Source organism: Trichosurus vulpecula, chromosome 8 (genome assembly GCF_011100635.1).
Source record: "Trichosurus vulpecula isolate mTriVul1 chromosome 8, mTriVul1.pri, whole genome shotgun sequence".
Lineage (NCBI taxonomy): Eukaryota > Metazoa > Chordata > Mammalia > Diprotodontia > Phalangeridae > Trichosurus > Trichosurus vulpecula.
The window spans coordinates 215053411-215073392 of record NC_050580.1 but is presented as its reverse complement, the minus strand read 5'-3'; the positions used below and the strand labels follow the sequence as shown (position 1 = coordinate 215073392).

At 38.0% G+C, this 19982-nt stretch overlaps 1 protein-coding gene across 1 annotated transcript in view; it reads right to left on the bottom strand.

Annotated features, from left to right (window-relative positions):
• The window catches only part of LRRC9 (leucine rich repeat containing 9), a 188794-nt gene that overhangs the window by 149151 nt on the left and 19661 nt on the right, over window positions 1-19982 (bottom strand). Inside the window, exons 7-8 of the mRNA XM_036735971.1 lie at window positions 12262-12444; window positions 2451-2606 (exon numbers count right to left, since the gene is read on the bottom strand). Coding sequence (XP_036591866.1) covers window positions 2451-2606; window positions 12262-12444 — 339 coding nt within the window. The remainder of the gene's footprint in view (window positions 1-2450; window positions 2607-12261; window positions 12445-19982) is intronic.

Here is a 19982-nt window from a genome sequence, read left to right as displayed (position 1 = left end):
GGCAAGAACTTACTTTTTTGAGATGTTTAAAATATGTGGCTGTAGCAGCTGCAGGAGCAGTTGCCAGAGGCATCAGTTTGGATTATGGGAGGTTTTCTGTCACTTCCTCGACAAACGTCTCAAGATGATAACAGACTCTGTCGTTTTCAGGTTATCAAATTGCTGCCTCAATTCGCTGCAATCACTATTCCCCATGCTTCTTTATTTGACCTCACCGGATGACATCACACCTGATGGCCCCTGTGAATCTCTCAGTAGCTACTTCTTCCTCAGAGGATTTGGTTCCTGCTCCTTCAGGAAGGGCAGAAGATGTGTGCGTGTGCATAACTACTTACAGAGAATTGATTTAGCACGGGAGTCAGTCTTACACAGCATACAGACCTTTGGCTGAGTCAAGATGACCTGTTTTTGCAACCTGCCGCAGATACTAGCTCCATGAGGGAAGAATGGGAGGAAGGGAATGAGTATTTATCTAGTACATACAGTAGGTGCTATAGTAGACACATACAGTAAGTGCTATGTGCCAGTCACTACGTCAAGCGCTTTTTACAATTTGGCCCTCACAAAACATTTAAGGAAACTGAGGCTCAGAGAGGGTGACTGACTTGCTCAGAGTCCCACATCTACTAAGTGTCTGAGGCTGGATTTGATCTCAGGTCTTCCTGATCCAGGTCCAGTGCTCTATCCACTGTGCCACCAGATGCCCCCAAGTATGCCCTTGTATGATGCTGGGTAAATCAATTAACCTCTCTGAGTCTCAGTTCCCTCATCTGTAAAATGGAAATAACAGCAGCACCTACTTCAAAAGGTTGTTGTGGAGATCAACTGTGATAAGGTATGTAAAGAGCTTTACAAACCTTCAAGTGCTGTATGTGCCACTATTATGCGAGCCACTATTATACTGTTGTCCTTCATACTGATAATAGCATATGTGAGTGTCTGTACATACCAATGAGTGACCAGAAATATATTTGCTGAGTTCGTAACTACTAACATATGAAAATTAGCATATACATACATACATATACACATACTATTTTATATATCTAGAGCTTTGACTTCAAATGTTTAATTAGATCATATAAATGATAAAAAATACTTCAGAAATTCTGATCCTATGGTCAAGTATAAATGTCTGATTTCCTGATTCATATTTAAAACTTAAGTTGTTAAACTTCAAATGATAAGATTCTACCATTTAGAAATCTTAAAGTAAGCCAATCCAATATATTCTAATAGATACTCCATAGAACACAATGAAAAAGTTGTGGTTTGGTTTAAAATTCTTACCTTATTTTATATTCTAATAGCAACAATAAGGAGGTATTTTAGCACTGAAACTAGGAAATATATTATTCATATAGCCTGCTTAGTTTCCAATAAAAATGCAGCAGAGATCCAACTTAACCAAAGTTACTGAGATGTAATAGATTCAGATAATTCATATACTCATACTCATGTTTAGTTATGACTTTTTTCTTTTATCTGTTCTGTAAATAAACCTGATTTTTTTTTGTTAACCATAAATTATTAGACACAGAATGTAACTTAAGGCCCATAACCTAGAACTAGAACATTGTTTTCTGACGAAATTCAAATAGATTCAAATCTTTAAAATGCCCACCTACAAATGATGCCCTGGGTGTAAAAAAATAAAAACAAAAAAGCAGTCATGCCTTCAAGGAACTTACATTCTTCTAGTGGACACAAAATGTAAACAAATTAGGAAAACCTTATTCATTTGAGGAGCACAAGAATACTAATCAGGGATATTAAGAAAAGATTCCCATAGGAGTTTGCATCTGAAGCGAGTTAAAGATTCTAAAGAACATAAGTGAGAAGAATTATCTTGCATTTACATTCCTGTCATGGGAGACCAATGAGGCAAAAACACAGGGTCTGGAGATTAAATGCTAAATTCTGGGAATAATAAGTAGTCCAATTTGGCTAGAACATAAAATACCTGATGAAGAATGGGGAATGATGGGAAATAAACATGGAAAGGTAGATTAAGCCATATTGTAAAGTGCTTTAAATGACAATATTATGTTTTATCCTAGAGGGACTGAAGATTCTTGAATGTCATTGAAATAGTGGTAGAAAAATTCAAATACATACAAATCCCTGCACTGACTTAGAAAAACACAAATTATCTGTATTTATTTGTGTTTTTATTCATTTTGACAAACATTTCCCAGTTACATTTTAATATGGTTCGACTGCACTCAGGAGTTTTGAAGGCCACAAGAATATGAGTTTGATATTTCTGCTTCAAAATGACTATTTTGGCAGTGGTGCCTTACAAACCTAGATGACAGTCTAGGTATAGATAGCCTAAAATAAAATTTTGCATGTTGTTCAATAAAAAAGAAGATAAAAATTTTCAGCATTAGTGTTTTTGACATTTTCCCAAATAAATCTATTCAGAATTTTAAAATATTAAAACTCACACTTTTTATAATGAAGCTAAGTAATTTTATACGTTCTTCTGGCAATTTCTGCAATTTGCATTTTCTTTCATTCAACTTCTCAAGTTCCTCATTAAGGTTCCTATGAACTGTTTTTATACACATAGTATAATACATTATTTTTTTCATTGCTGTTATCTGGAAATGAGAAGAAAAGCAAATGAAATTTAGAATAAGACAATGAACAACACTATAATTTTAAAAAATATATAGTTATGTTAAGCTAAACTCTTGTGGTCAGGGGCAGTTTCTGTAACATGTTCTACCAATTATGCTAAAGTATCGTAAATAGTAAAAAAAAAAAAACAAACTTAGCCCATGTTATTTTGTGAAAATGGCAATGGTTATACATGATGGCTGTTAAGGGAGATGATAGCCTTGGTCCAACCACATTTCCAATACTACGTTCAGTTTCATATGCTACATTTTAGAAAGAAAATTTGTATTGCTAAAACTGAAACTAAAAGACATGAAGTTGTAGAGAAATAGAAAGGTGGCTCAAAAATTTTCCTTGAAATGGAAATAAAGGAGTTGATGGAGTTCCTAGTGCCTACAACAACAGGCAATTCATAAATTCTTGTTCATTGAGTTTATTTCATTGAACCCCCGAGAGCAACAAGAAACTTCATTTCATGGGACTGATTATCTTTCTTTGCAATCTTCATGATGGGCACAAGCAAAAGAATATCGAGACAACTATGGCTTATGCAATATTTGTTGCACTGAGTTAAGAAGTAGAGAAATTCTATAAAGAAATTGCTAAGATTCTCCAAACCAATTCAAGATATACTTTAAAACTTTAATGACTTCAATTTGAAGAATGGCATTAGACAGAGCAGTGAAAAGCATGCTGGGATACATGACTCAGAATTATAAAATGAAACAGTACTTTTATATTCCTCAGAAACCTCATATTTGTATAACATGAATATTTTCTTTAAGAAGAGAGCTAGGAAGCATTGGACATAGTGAGCACAGGACATCATTAAAAAATACACACATATATGTATATACATATATACATATATATATATATATAATTTCCTACCTTCATATGAAAGGATTGGTTAGTGATGTAAATATATCAATCAATAAACAAACATTTATTGAACACCTGCCATGTGCCAGGAACTGTGCTAAGTGCTGGTGATACGGAGGCAAAAGACAGTCCTTGCCCTTAAGGAACTTACACTCTAATGAGGGAGACAACATGCAGACAAATATATATAGGATAAATAGGAGATAATGAACAGAGGGAAAGCACTAGAATTAGGAGGGGTTGGGGAAGGCTACCTGTAGAAGGTGGGATCTTAGCTGGGACTTAAAAGGAAGCCAGGGAGGTCAATAATCAGAGCAGAGGAGGGAGAGTGTGTTAAGCATGTGGGACAACCAAAGAAACTGCCCAGAGCCAAGAGATGAATTATCTTGTTTATGGAACAGCCAGGAGGCCAGTGTCACTGGATTGAAGCATATATGTCAAGGAGTAGGGTATAAGAAGACCAGAGAGGCAGGAGGGGCTAGGTTATAAGGGGTCTGAATGCAAAACAGAGCATTTTGTATTTGCTCCTGGAGGCAACAGGACTCATAGACAATAAACTCAATAGTTTATTGAGTACAGGGATAATATGTTCAACCTTTCTCTTCAGGAAAATTGCTTTAGTGCCTGAATGGAGGATGGATTGAAGTGGGGAGGATCTTGAAGTGGGCAGACCCACTAGCAGGCTATTGAAATAATCAGGGTGTGAGGTGATAACAGCCTGCACATGGGTGGTACAGTGTCGGAGGAGAAAAAGGGGCTTATTTGAGAGATGCTGCAAAGGTGAAATCATCAGGCCTTGGCAACAGCTTGGATATGGGGGATAGCAAGGATGACTCCAAGATTACTCCTAGGTTGTGAGCCTCAGGGATTGGGAGTATGGAAGATGTGTATTGGGGGAGTGGTTTAGGGAGAAAGATAATGAGTTCAGTTTTGGACATGTTGAGTTTAAGATGTCTATTCCACATATAGTTTAAGATGTCTGAAAGGCAGTTGGAGAGGCAAGACTGGAGGTCAGCAGGAAGGTTAGGACAAGATAAACAGATTTCAGAATCATCAGCATAGAGATGGTAATTAAATCCATGGGAGCTGATGAGATCATTAAGTGAAGTAATATAGAGGGAGAAGAGAAGAGGGCCCAGCATAGAACACTGAGGGACACATACAGTCAAGAGATCACAATCTGGAGGAGGATGCAGCAAAAGAAACAGAGAAGGAATACTCAGATAGGTAGGAGAAGAACCAGGAAAGAGTAATGTCCTGAAAACCTGGAGAGATGAGAGTATCAAAGAGGAAATAATGATCAACAGTGTCAAAGGCTACAGAAAGGTCAAGGATATTGAGGACTGAGGAAAGATCATTGGATTTGTCAATTAAGAGATCATTAGTAACTTTGGAGAGATCAGTGGAATGACAAGTTTGGAAGCTAGACTGGAAGGGGTTAAAAAAAGAGGGAGAAGAAAGAAAGCAGAGGCACCTATTGTAGATGACCTTTTAGAGGAGTGTAGTTACAAAGGGCAGAAGAGATATAGGACAACAGTTAGTGGAGATGAGAGGATCAAGTGAAGGTCTCTTCAGGATGGAGGAGACATAGGAGGCATGTTAGTAGTCAGAAGGGAATGAACCAGTACACAAGAAGACACTGAAAATATGTAAAAGAATGGGATGTCAGAGGGGGTAATCTGTTGGCAGAGACGGATGAAATGGGATTGACTGAACAAATAGAAGGTAAGGAGTAAGGCTACTTCATCATGTGAGACAAGGGTGAAGGTGGTGAGTAAGACAGGAGGAGAGGAAGTTTATGACAAATGGTTCTAATATTTTCTATAAAATGTGAGGCAAGGTTTTCATTTGAGAGAATGGGAGGAAGGGGAACCATGGAAGGTCTGAGGAGAGATGAAAAGGTTTGTTAGAGCCACTATGGAGAGTAGGATAGGGATTTAATAAAGGAGGTATAGTAGGACTGCTTAGTAGCAGTAAAGGCCCGGTTGAGATTATGTAACATTAACTTGCAGTGGATCCAGTCAGAACATGGCCTATCAATGAGTGGGAAAGATCTTCAAATCTAAATTTCTATTACAAAAGGGCGACCAGGGAAGTTGTGTGATTAGAGGACATCCAGGTTTCAGTAAGAGCTAGTAGATGGAGGGAGTGGGAGAGGAAAAGATTTAGAATGAAGGGAAGTTTCTTGCCTATGGAACAGACATTCCAGAGGGCACAGTGGAAGGGCTGTATGGAATTCAGATGAAACTTTGGGGTAAGATGGTTGAGAGGGATCTGAATGAATAATCAGGTGGCAGGAGGTGTGAAATGGGGTTTGGAAAATAATCTACAGGTGTTCAGAGTCATTAGGATGTGAAGGTATGATCAGGTTTAAGAATGTTTATCAATGAGTGGAGGAGTGCCACTCCTTTACATTCAAAGGATAGTGAAGCTGATGTCAGAGGGAAGACTGTTCTTTGAACCAGAAGTTCTCCACATCCCAGTTAAGAGATAGGGCTGACAGCAAGAGGTGGACGTTGCTTTTTGTTGGCATAGATGGAAACAGTTGCTTCGGGACAAATGGAAGATGCCCAGGCTCAAACACTAGTAGCTTTTCTTCAGGAAATATATTGTATCCATTAGGAGATAGAAAGACAAAGCACTAGCATGTAGCCTGGCATAATCAGCTATCTCAAAACTCAGATCATCAACCAGTTAGAGCAAAAAAAACATACATATGTATGTATATATGTGTGTGTGTGTGTGTGTGTGTGTATACACACACACAATCAATATCAAGCTAAAAGCTAAAGAAGACAATGTGTACAATTATAAATGTTTCAACTTGACCTATTCAAACAAGTTATTAATTCTGAGAAATGGGAAATGGACGAGGGAAAAGACATTGAATCTGATGTTCACTATTTCCTAAAGAAGTTTAAGATTATGAGAAATGTAATCCTTTTGCACCATGTCTATTTCTACCCAAGAGGCTTGGTTTTGTTTGGGCCTTCCATTCTGAGCCTACTCTTTATTTTTTTTTATTAAATATTTAATATATTTAGTTTTCAGCATTGATTTTCACAAGTTTGAATTATGAATTTTCTCACCATTTCTACCCTCCCGCCCACTCCACGATGCCGTATATTCTGGTTGCCCCGTTCCCCACTCAGCTCTCCCTTCTGTCACCCCACTCCCCTCCCATCCCCCTTTCCCTTCTTCTCTTGTAGGGCAAGATAAATTTCTATGCCTTATTGCCTGTGTATCTTATTTCCTAGTTGCATGCAAAAACTTTTTTTTTGTTTTTGAACATCTGTTTTTAAAACTTTGAGTTCCAAATTCTCTCCCCTCTTCCCTCCCTCCCTAAGAAGGCAAGTAATTCAACATAGGCCACATGTGTATCATTATGTAAAACCCTTCCACAATACTCATGTTGTGAAAGATTAACTATGTTTTGCTCCTTCCTAAGCTATCCCCCTTTATTAAATTTTCTCCCTTGACCCTGTCCCTTTTTGAAAGTGTTTGTTTTTGATTACCTCCTCTCCCAATCTGCCCTCCCTTCTATCATCCCCCCCTTTTATCTTCTTCCTCCTTCTTTCCTGTGGGTAAGATACCAAATTGAGTGTGTATGGTATTCACTCCTCAGGTCAAATCTGATGAGAGCAAGATTTACTCATTCTTCCTCACCTGCCCCCTCTTCCCTTCCTACAGAACTGCTTTTTCTTGCCACTTTTATACAAGATAATTTACCCCATTCTATCTCTCCCTTTTTCCCTCTCTCAATATGTTCCTCTCTTATCCCTTAATTTGATTTTTTTTTAGATATCATCCCTTCATATTCAACTCACCCTGTGCCCTCTGTCTACATACATATGTATATATATGTATATATATATATATATATATACACACATACACTTACATACATACATTGACACACACATATGTGTGTATATATATATATATACATAAACATACACACACACACATATATATATATATGCATATTCTTTTCAGCTACTGTGATACTGAGGTCTCATGAATCATACACATCATCTTTCCATGTAGGAATGTAAATAAAACAGTTCAACTTTAGTAAGTCCCTTATGATTTCTCTTTCTTGTTTACCTTTTCATGCTTCTCTTGATTCTTGTGTTGGAAAGTCAAATTTTCTATTCAGCTCTGGTCTTTTCACTGAGAAAGCTGGAAAGTCCTCTATTTTGTGGAAAATCCATATTTTGCCTTGGAGCATAATACTCAGTTTTGCTGGGTAGGTGATTCTTGGTTTTAATCCTAGCTCCATTGACCTCCGGAATATCGTATTCCAAGCCCTTCGATCTCTTAATGTAGGAAGCTGCCTAGATCATTGGATTATTCTGATTGTGTTTCCACAATACTCAAATTGTTTCTTTCTGGCTGCTTGCAGTATTTTCTCCTTGACCTGGGAGCTCTGGAATTTGGCAACAATATTCCTAGGAGTTTTCTTTTTGGGATCTTTTTGAGGAGGCAATTGGTGGATTCTTTCACTGTCTATTTTGCCGTGTGGCTCTAGAATATCAGGGCAGTTCTCCTTGATAATTTCTTGAAAGATGATATCTAGGCTCTTTTCTTGGCCATGGCTTTCAGGCAGTCCAATAATTTTTAAATTATCTCTCCTGGAAATAATTTTCCAGGTCAGTGGTTTTTCCAATGAGATATTTCACATTGTCTTCCATTTTTTCATTCCTTTGGTTCTGTTTTATAATATCTTGATTTCTCATCAAGTCACTAGCTTCCACTTGCTCCAATCTAATTTTTAAGGTAGTATTTTCTTCAGTGGTCTTTTGGACCCCCTTTTCCATTTGGCTAATTCTGCCTTTCAAGGTATTCTTCTCCTCGCTGGCTTTTTGGAGCTCTTTTGCCATTTGAGTTAGTCTATTTTTTAAGGTGTTGTTTTCTTCAATATTTTTTTCAGCATTTTTTTGGGGTCTCCTTTAGCAAGTCATTGACTTGTTTTTCATGGTTTTCTCACATCATTCTCATTTCTCCTCCCAATTTTTCCTCTACTTCTCTAACTTGCTTTTCCAAATCCTTTTTGAGCTCTTCCATGGCCTGAGACCAGTTCATATTTTTCTTGGAGGCTTTTGAAGTAGGCTGTTTGACTTTGTTGACTTCTTCTGGCAGTATGTTTTGGTCTTCTTTGTCACCAAAGAAAGATTCCAAAGTCTGAGACTGAATCTGAGTCCGTTTTCGCTGCCTGGCCGTGTTCCCAGCCAACTTACTTGAACCCTGAGTTTTTCAGCAGGGTATGACTGCTTGTAGAGTAAAGAGTACTTTGGCCCAAGCTTGAGGGGATGCACTGTTGATTTCGGAGCTATTTCTATACAGCCAGCTCTGCCACACCAGAACTCCTCCTTCTCCAAGAATCGCCAACCTGGACCTGACTGAGATCTTAAGCAGGCTTTGCACTCCTGCTCTGATCTGCCACTTAATTCCTCCCACCAGGTGGGCCTGGGGCTGGAAGCAACTGCAGCTATAGTTCTGTAGCTGCACCACCCCCACTGCCCCAGGCAATGGCCAAACTTCAAACTCTTTTCACTCTGTCTCAGCAGCTTTTCCCACTAACCTTCTTTGTTGTCTTTGGTGTTTGTGGGTTGAGAAGTCTGGTGACTGCCACAGCGCACTGATTCAGGGAGCTAGGGCCTGTTCCACCTGGCTCCTGGTCTGGTTCGTCCTGCCACCGCCCACACTGACCTCTGCTCCCCTCCAGGCTCTGCTCCCCTCCACTCCGTGGGTGATAGACCTCATCCAGTGACCATCCAGGCTGTCCTGGGATGGATCCCTGCTTCCCTCTGCTATTTTGTGGGTTCTGCAGTTCTAGAATTTGTTTAGAGCCATTGTTTATAGGTTTTTGGAGGGACGTGGTGGGGAACTCACGCAAGTCCCTGCTTTCCAGAAGCCATCTTGGCTTCGCTCCCCTGAGCCTACTCTTTATATCCCTTCATCAGGGGGTAGTGTTTTTGTCTGAGGGACTTTGTGGTGAATCTTATCTCTCTCCTCCTCTTTCTCTTTTGACTCTCTCTGACACTTCTGCCATGCCAGTACCTTTCTCCCACTGGGAAGTTCCAGATGGTTCTTGGATGGTTGTTCTTCATTCCACTTCTATCCTTCAGCTTCTACTCTAATCTTACTTGTTCAAAACAATCATGATATTTTACTTTACCCTCAAATTGCAAAGATGACAAAAAAGGACAGGGCTTGTGGGAGTATAAGCACACTAATACATTGCTGTGAATCAGTATAATTATTTTGGAAATCAATTTGAGATTATGCCTATAAAGTGACTAAGATGTCCACATCTTTTGATCTAGAGGTTCTATTGAAAAGAAGAAAGGCTCCATATGTACCAAAATATTTATAGCTGCATTGTTTTTATGGAGAAAGTAACTGAAAACAAAACATATGCTCATGAATTGGGAAATGATTGAACAAACTGTAGTACAAGAATGTAATGAAATGTTATTGGGCAGTAAGAAATGACAACTACTATAAATATGACACAACCTGATGCATAGTGAAGAAAAGAAAATAATATACACAATCATTACAAGCACGTAAATGGAAAGAACTGCCACAAAACAATCAAAAGCAAATGTTGAAAAATTACAAAGAAACATGACAAGACATCCTACCTCTCTTGTCTGAAGAGGTGGGAGGAGGATTAATTAATTAATGCATTATACACTGCATTAAAATTAGAAAGAAAATTAATAAACAAACCTAAATTAAGCACAAAAGAAGAGATATGAAAAATTAGTGGAGAAATAAATTTGAACTCTCCACAACACCCCCCAAAATCAACAACCTATACAAATGGAGGTGGGGAAAATGAAAAGATGGTTCTTTGAAAAGACTAACCAAATTGATTTTCTAAATAAACCATTATGACATAAGTAAACTGAGATGTTTAATCTCCTCTTTATCTATCTTTATGCCTTTAATTTCTTTCTCTTGTCTTATTACTAGTATTTCTAGAACTATAGTAAGTAATATCAGAGAAAATAGTTATCCTTGCTTTATTCCTATATTTACTATATTAACTGGAAATTTACTTTCCAGCTTCTAATATATCCTCAATGCATTTGATGGTTACTTTTGGTTTTTCAATAGATACTGTTTGTGATATATTTTTTTAAAAAAGGTCTTTCTATACCTATACTTCGTAGGGTTTTTGGCATAAATAAGCATTGCATTTTGACAAAGGATTTTTCTACATCTATCGAGATAAGCATGTGGTTTGGGATGTTTTTGTTTTTAATATGATTATGTTGACTGTTTTCCTAAGGTTGAACCACTATTCCATCATGATCTAAATCCAACTTGGTTATGATGAATTATTTCTTGGGTGAACTGCTGTAATCGACTTGACAGAATTTTATTTGAAGTTTTTGAATCAATATTGGCTAATAATACTGGTCTCTAGGTCTCCTGTGCTTTATACTACCCTGGCTTAATTATTAGGATATTTATCTCACTTTTTAAATTTCATTTCTTCTTTCTCATGATTGTTTATAATTGGTTATTGGTTATAATTCTTCATTACAACTCGACTATTATGTAAATAAGTTCAAGTTGAAGGTATATGTAGAACCTACGTTGGATTACATGCTGTTTTGGGGGGTTGGAGGGAGAGAAAATTTGGAACCCTAAAACTTGTGAAACTGAGTGTTGTAAACTAAAAATAAAAAATAAATAAAAAAGGATATTTGTCTTATAAAAGGAATTTAGTAGAATCCTTTCTCAGTTTTTGAGATTTGTGGTATTTGTACTTATTGTACTTTAGAAGTCTGACAGGATTCACCTGTAAATCTGCCAGGACCAGGAGTTTTTTCTTTGATAGTTCTTTGGTGGTTCTTTTAGAGTTAGTTTTATTTCTGTTTCTGAGATTGGACAATTTAAGATTTCTATTTAATCTTGTTAGTGGGCATATTATAAAAGTGTTCTATTTCTTTTGTGTTGACAAATCTTTAGTCATCTGATGAAAAAGAAGAGGATAGAAAATCAAATCAATAAAATAGCAAACAAGGTATAATCACTACAAAACCAGAAGAAATCAAAAGAATGATCAAAACTTAGTTTATACAGTTATATGCTAAAAAAACTGAGAACACAAAAGAAATTCCACCAGTTGGAACCCTGAATTACATGGACTCTCAAGGCACTAGGCAATTGTCCAAGACTCTAAGTTGCAGAAAAGGTGTTGCATCAGTAGAAGGAAGTTCCTTATACCAATGAAGTTATAGGTCTAGACGCTATCTTTATCCCTTCGTTAATCAAGTAATAACTAAAGAAACTGTAATTTAATTTGACAAAATAAATGCCATGAAATTTGGGGTTCCAAGTGATGGAACACACTGTGAACATCAGATAAGGTGATTGCCAATGAGTGTAAGACCTCACTATATTGCATTATGTAGAAGATACAGACAGGGAAATTCAATTCTTTGTCAACTGAAGAACATAATGTTGAATACAGTAGGTGCTTCATCAGAAATAGGTTGATCTGGAGGCACTAAAATGAAATAGAGAATTAAACGACTATTCAAAATATTCAGGCAAAAAAGCCAAACCCTTTTAGCAGAAGTCTTTAGAAAATCACAAAAATTCCAATCCCACAGAAATGGGTCTAAATTAGCCATAAATTGATAATATTCTTCAATGCATACTGTGGGCACATAACCATGAGAAGGAGATTAATTAACCAAACATCTTAGTTATGTCTATGGGTATACTTACATCAGCCAGTTCTTTGATTTGCTTTGATGATACGTCAAACGTGTCAAGTCTTTGAAGACGCGGCAGATGATATAGCACATGTGTAGAATAATGACACAGCAGACAAACTGGATTAGGCTTATACTGAGGATCACTCAGACTCAGATCCTTTAAACGGGGTAACCTGACTAAGTTAGTGAGTTCCTAAAATAGTGACAATAATATATCAATAGTTATTTTCTCTTCCTAAAGAAGGCATTTGAAAATATAAAAGGCTACATATTCTAGAGTAATGCAGCATAATCATATGTACACCTAAAATGTAAAGTGTATAAAATACATACTGAAAAACCAAACAATAGTTTATGTCCAGCTAAAGAACATGGAAAACAATAACATCTATTACAACATTCAAATAACTATATTATAACACAGTTTGGAACTACTTATTTCTACATACAGACAAATTTGATGGATCTATGATCTCAAAAAAAAGGCCATGTTGGATAGGGAGAATAACTGAATTGGGAGACAGGCCACTTGGGTTGAAATCTGGCCTCTATTCCTTATCACTTGCATTATCTTAGGCAAGTGACTCTTTGGGCCTCAGTTTCTTTTTCTGTAAAATGGGGGGGGGTGTAGGGGTAGAGGAAGGATTTAACTAGATAATCTTTCAGGTCTCTTCCACCTTTAATTCTATGATCCAATAATCATAAATAAGGATTTTTGAAATGATTTCCTGAAATATAGTGCTCAGATTTTTTTGTAGCATCAGGTTCTTCTTGGAGACCAGGGAGTGCTAGATTATCTCTCTGTGCTTTGTTTGGAATGGTCATCATTTGGAATGTTGTGTTGGAGGAAAAGCAAGAAGGCCAGAGTGGTAGGACTGTAGAGTGGGAGGAGAGTAACACATAATAAGCTCAGGAAGGAGGACTGGGGATAAGTTGTGAAGGGTTTTAAATGTCAAAAAGTTTGTATTTCATTTTAGGGAGCCACTAGAGTTCAGAGATCAATGGTCTAGAGAGAATCATAGATTTCAAGCTGGAGGAAAGATGTAGTCCAACCCCTTCATTTCATACATGAGGAAACTGAGGCTTGGAGAGGTTACATGAATTGAGATCTGAGAGTCAATTCTATGCCCCACCCCTACTCTCCCTCCCCTCCCCCTTTTACAAACCCACGGGAGCTTATGAGTTGATCAAGAAACAGTGTAAAGAGAAAAGAGAAGAAGGCCTAGGACAGAGTCTTGGGAGTAGAGATCTAGTATGATCTTGCCTTTTTAGGATGATCATGCATGGACAATCCCTTCTGAGGCAGAGCACTGTCTTCTGCCATCTTTTCTTTCTCTCTATTTTCTCTTTATGGATTCAATAGCTCCTTGGGATTCAAATATTGTCCCTATGTAGATGGTATCTACATATCTCCAGTCCTCTAAACTCTTTAAGCTTCAATCCTTCACCTCCATCTGCCCATTGGACTCTTCCACCTGGAGGTCCCATAGGCCTCTCATGCTTAACATGTATAAAACTAAATTCATTATCTTTCACCTTCCTTATTTCTGTTAAGGAAACCACCATTTATTCAGTCACTGAAGCGTGCAATACCACTTTCAATCAGTTGCCAAATTTTATCAATTATGTTTTATCAGCACCTCTCCCATCCATCTCTTTTTTCCACTTACATGAAAATCACACTAGCTTAGGCCCTTGTTACCACTCACCTAGAGTGGAGGAGTAGCATAAGTCTCCTAATTGTTTCCCAGCCTCTAATCTCTCTCCTTTCCAATTCATTCATTCTACACCCAGCCATCACATTATTATTCTTACAGTACAAATTTAATCATGACATTTCCCTACTCAAGAAGCTCTAGTGGCTCCCTATTGTCTGTAGGAAAGTATTATCTGGCATTCAAAGCCCTTCCTGGACCTAGACTGCTCCTCTAATCATGAAAGAAATACACCTGGCAACTCTTTAGCCTTTGCCTAGAATCTATAGATAATTCACTTTCTTTGCTGTTTCTCTAATAGAGATTGCAGGTCAGGGCATTAGCTCCCTGATGTCATGGTCTTCTTTGAGAACAAAGGACAAACAACTACCTCTGTGAGTAGCAGTAGGAACTACCCCACTAGTGACCCAACTGGAACTGGCCAGTTGGGCAACACAGCTGCTTCCTTCTTTTCTCCCTTCCTTCCTTTCTTCCCCTTCCCTTCCCTTTGTCCACATAGGGTATCATAACCTTACCTGTGGTGGTCTGCCTAAAGGAATATAAATTTTGGTCTCTGAAACTTGGAAGATATCTTGGGGTTTATTGGCTAGATTTCTTTCCTAAGGACCAGGTCTTAAATCCAAATGACTCTGGCTCTCATTGATTGGCCAGCAATAGATCCCAGATTCTACCCAAATTAATTTACTTATTTAGTGCCACACCAATCAAAGCACCCAAAATTATTTTACAGATCTAGAAAAAACAGTAACAGAATTCATCTGGAAGAATGAAAAATCCAGAATATAAAGGGAGTTAATGAAAAGAAATGCTAGGGAAGGTGGCTTAGCCATACCAGATATTAAATTGTATTATAAAGCAGCAATCATTAAACTACTTGGTACTGGCTAAGAAATAGAGTGGTGGATCAGTGGAATAGGTTAGGTACACAAAACACAGTAGTCAATGACTATAGAAATCTGCTTTTTGATAAACCCAAAGACTCTAGCTTCTGGGATAAGAACTCGCTATTTGACAAAAACAGTGGAGAAAACTGGAAAACAGCATGGAAGAAACTGGGCATAGATCAATATCTCACACTGTATACCAAAAGAAAGTCAAAATGGGTTCATGACTTAGATATAAAGGCTGATATTAAAAGCAATCTGGGAGAGCAAGGAATAGTTTACCTGTCAGATTTGTGGAAAATGGAAGAATTTATGACCAAACAAGAGATAAAGAACATTATGAAATGCAAAATGGATAATTTTGATTACATTAAATTGAAAAGTTTTTGTACAAACAAAGCCAATGCAACCAAGATTAGAAGGAAAACAGAAAACTGGGATAGAATTTCTATAACTAGGGTCTCTGATAAAGGCCTCATTTCTAAAATATGTAGAGAATGAGTTAAATTTACAAGAATACAAGTCATTCCCTAATTGAGAAATGGTCAAAGAATATGAACGGGCAGTTTTCAAAGAAAGAAATTAAAGATATCTATAGTCATATGAAAAAATGCTCTAAATCACTATTGATTAGAGAACTGCAAATCAAAACACCTCTTAGGTACCACATTTCTCCTGTCAGATTGGCTAACATGACAAAACAGAAAAATTATAAATGCTGAAGAAGATATGGGAAAATTGGAACACTAATGCATTGTTGGTGGAGTTGTGAACTGATCCAACCATTTTAGAGAGCAATTTGGAACTATGCCTAAAGGGCTATAAAAATGCGCATACCCTTGGACCCAGCAACACTACTTCTAGGTCTGTATCCCCAAGAGATCACACAAGTGGGAGATGGACAAGTATGTACAACAATATTTGCAGCAGCTCTTTTTGTGATGGCCAAGAACTGGAAATTGGGGGGATGCCCATACACTGTGGAATGCCTGAACAAGTTGTGGTATATGAATATAATGGGATATTATTGTCCTATAAAAATGATGAGCAGGCAGACTTCAGAAAAATCTGGAAAGACTTATATGAACTGAGGCTGAGTGAAGTGAGCAGAACCAGGAGAACACTGTACACAGTAACAGTCACATTGTGTGATGACTAACATTGATAGACTGGCTCTTCTTAGCAATGCAAGTTTCTAAGAAACTCGAAAAGACTCATGATGGAAACTGCTATCCATATCTATAGAAAGGTTTATGGAGTCTGATTGCGGATCAAAGCAGGCTATTTGCTTTCTTTTTGTTTTGTTTCTTCTTTCTCCTAGTTCATTACATTGGTTATAATTCTTCTTTGCTACTCTTTGATAAACCCAAAGGATCCAGCTTCTGGGCTAAGAATTCACTATTTCACAAAAACTACTGGGAAAATTGGAAAATGGGAGGGCAGAAACTGGGTACAGACCAATATCTTACACCATATACCAAAATAAAGTCAAAATGGGTTCATGATTTAGGAGTAAAGGCTGATACTATAAGCAATTTGGGAGAGCAAGGAAAGCAATTTGGGAGAGCAAGGAATAGTTTACGTATCAAATTAATGGAAACAAAGAATTCATGACACAACAAGAGACAGAGAGCATTACAAAATGCAAAATGGATAATTTGATTACATTAAATTGAAATGTTTTTGTATAAAAAAGCCAATGCAACAAAGATTAGAAGGGAAGCAGAAAATTGGGAGAAAATCTTTACAATTAGTGTCTCTGATAAAAGCCTCGCTTCTAAAAAAACAGGGAACTGAGCCAAATATATAGGAATACAAGTTATTCCCCAATTGAGACATGGTCAAAGGATATGAACAAGCACTTTTCAGAGAAAGACATTAAAGATATCTATAGGGATATGAAAAAATGCTCTTAATCACTATTGATTAGAGAAACACAAATCAAAACAACTCTTAGGTACCACATCTTTCCTGTCAGATTGGCTAAAATGACAAAACAGGAAAATGATAAATGCTGGAGAGGATGTGGGAAAATTGGAACATTGTTACATTGCTGGTGGAGTTGTGAACTGATCCAGCCATTCTGGAGCACAATTTGAAACTATGCCCAAAGGGCTATAAAAATGTTCATACCCTTTGACCCAGCAATACCACTTCTAGGGTTGTATCCGAAAGAGATCACACAAGTGGGAAAAGGACCCATATGTAAAAAATATTTATAACAGCTCTTTTTTGTAGTAGCAAAGAATTGGAAATCAAGGGGACACCCATCAATTGGGGAATGGCTGAACAAGTTGTGGTATATGAAGGTAATGGAATACTATTGTGCTATAAGAAATGGGGATGATATGGACTTCATAACAACCTGGAAAAACCTACACGATATAATGCTGAGTGAGCAGAGCAGAACCAGGGGAACATTATACACAACCACAGATATATGGATTCTGTGAGGACTAACCCTGATAGACTTTGCTCTTCTCAGCAACACAAAGTGCAAAGACAATTCCAAAGGAGTCATGATGGAGAATGCTATCTACATCCAGAGAAAGAACAATGAAGTATGAATGCAGATTGAGGCACACATTATATTTGCCTTTTTTCCCTTTTTTTCCTCTCTTTTGTTTTTGTTTTTGGGTTTTGTTTTTGGTTGTGTTTCTTCTTTCTCATGATTCATTCCATTGGTCATAATTCTTCTTCACAACTTGACTAGTGTGTAAATACGTTCAATGCGAACTTATAAGTAGAAGATATATCAGATACCATGCCATCTTGGGGACGGAGGGGGGCAGGGAGGGAAGAAAATCTGGAACTCAAAATTATGTAGAACTGAGCGTTGTAAGCTAAAGATTAAAAATAATTTAAAAATTTTTAAAAAAAGAAAAAACAAAAATAATAGAAAAAATTTAAAAAATTCTTCTTTGCATCATGACTAATGTGAAAATGTTTAATGTGAACGTATATGTAGAGCCTATATAGAATTGCATGCCTTCTTGGGAAGGGGGACAAGGGGGAGGAGAGGGAGGGGGACAAATTTGGAACCCAAAAGCTTGTGGAACTGAATGTTATAAACTAAAAATAAATTAATTGATTAAAAAAAATAATAGATCCCAGGCCAAGCCACACTTGGTCCTTGTATGGGCCTTGATTGGCTCTGAGTGAATGTAAATAGCAATTTTTTTTTTGCCAGAAACCTTTAGGGTCTTCCCCTCCCAGATTGATTTTTTTGGGACTAAGTAAAAGAGGCCATTCTCTGCCTCATTTCTTACCTGGCCTTAGTCACTGAATAATGAGGGTTACCTCAGTCAAACTGAGAATTGTTAAAGAAAGACCTTAGCTAAAAAAGGCCAAGGTCCCCAACTATATCCAGGCCCACCTCCAGTAGTCCTGATCTATATCGTACCACTGGACTCAGATGGCTCCTGTGGAGAAACTGAGGCTAGGTGACTTTTCACAGCCCTCCCTCAGTTAAAACCAATTCACTTGCCCTCAAGGAGCTTACAATCTAAAGGAGGAGACAAAATGCAAACAAATTTACACAAAACAAGCTATATACAAGACAAACAAGAGATAAGAGAAAGAAGGCACTGGGATTAAGAATGGTTGGAGGGGGGGCAGAGCCAAGCTGGTGGCTGGAAAGCAGGGACTTGCCTAAAGCTCTCCCCCAGGACCCTCCAAACACCTATAAAAATGGCTCTGAACAAATTCTAGAACTGCAGAACCCATGAAATAGCAGAGGGAAGCAGGGCTCCAGCACAGGACAGCCTGGATGGACACTGGGTAAAGTCTATCGCATAGAGCTGGGAGTTGAGCGGAGCAGAGCCCAGCATGAGCTGCGCCCGGACCAACCAGACTGGGAGCTGAGCAGAACACGCCCTAGCGCCCTGAATCAGTGAGCTGTGGCAGTTACCAGACTTCTCAACCCCACAAACACCAAAGGCAACAGAGAAGGTTAGTGGGAAAAACTTCAGGGACAGAGTGAAAGGAGTTCCCGGTTGGTCACTGCTCCGGGGGCGGCAGAGGTGGTGCAGCTTTGAGGACAAAACTAGAGCCACAGTTGCTTCTTGCCCCAGGCCCACCTGGTGGGAGGAAGTAAGTGGCAGATCAGAGTGGGAGTGCAGAGCCTGCTTAGATCTGAGTCATGGTCCAGGTTGGTGATTCTTGGGGTAAGAGGAGTGCTGGTGTGGCAAAGTTTGCTGTGTGGAAATAGCTCTGAAAACAACAGTTCAGCCCCTCAAGCTTGTGACAAAGTACTCTCTACTCTACACGCTGTCAAACCCCAACGAAAAACTTAAGGGTCAAGTAGTTGGCTGGGAACATGGCCAGAACGGACTCAGTTTCAGACTCAGACTTTGAAATCTTTCTTTGGTGAAAAAGAAGACCAAAACATACAAACAGAAGAAGGCAACAAAGTCAAAGAGCCTACATCAAAAGCCTCCAAGAAAAACATGAACTAGTCTCAGACCATGGAAGAGCTCAAAAAGGATTTGGAAAAGCAAGTTAGAGAAGTAGAGGAAAAATTGGGAAGAGAAATGAGAGTGATGCAACAAAACCATGAAAAACAAGTCAATGACTTGCTAAAGGAGACCCCAAAAAAACATACTGAACAAAATAACACCTTAAAAAATAGACATTCAAATGGCAAAAGAGCTCCAAAAAGCCAATGGGGAGAAGAATGCCTTGAAAGGCAGAATTAGCCAAATGGAAAAGGAGGTCCAAAAGACCACTGAAGAAAATACTACCTTAAAAATTAGATTGGAGCAAGTGGAAGCTAGTGACTTTATGAGAAATTAAGATATTATAAAACACAACCAAAGGAATGAAAAAGTGGAAGATAATGTGAAATATCTCATTGGAAAAAAACACTGACCTGGAAAATAGATCCAGGAGAGATAATTTAAAAATTATTGGACTACCTGAAAGCCATGATCATAAAAAGAGCCTAGATATCATCTTTCAAAAAATTATCAAGGAGAACTGCCCTCCTATTCTAGAGCCAGAGGGTAAAATAGAAATTGAAAAAATCCACCAATCACCTCCTCAAAAAGATCCCAAAAAGAAAACAACTAGGAATATTGTCGCCAAATTCCAGAGCTCCCAGATCAAGGAGAAAATACTGCAAGCAGCCAGAA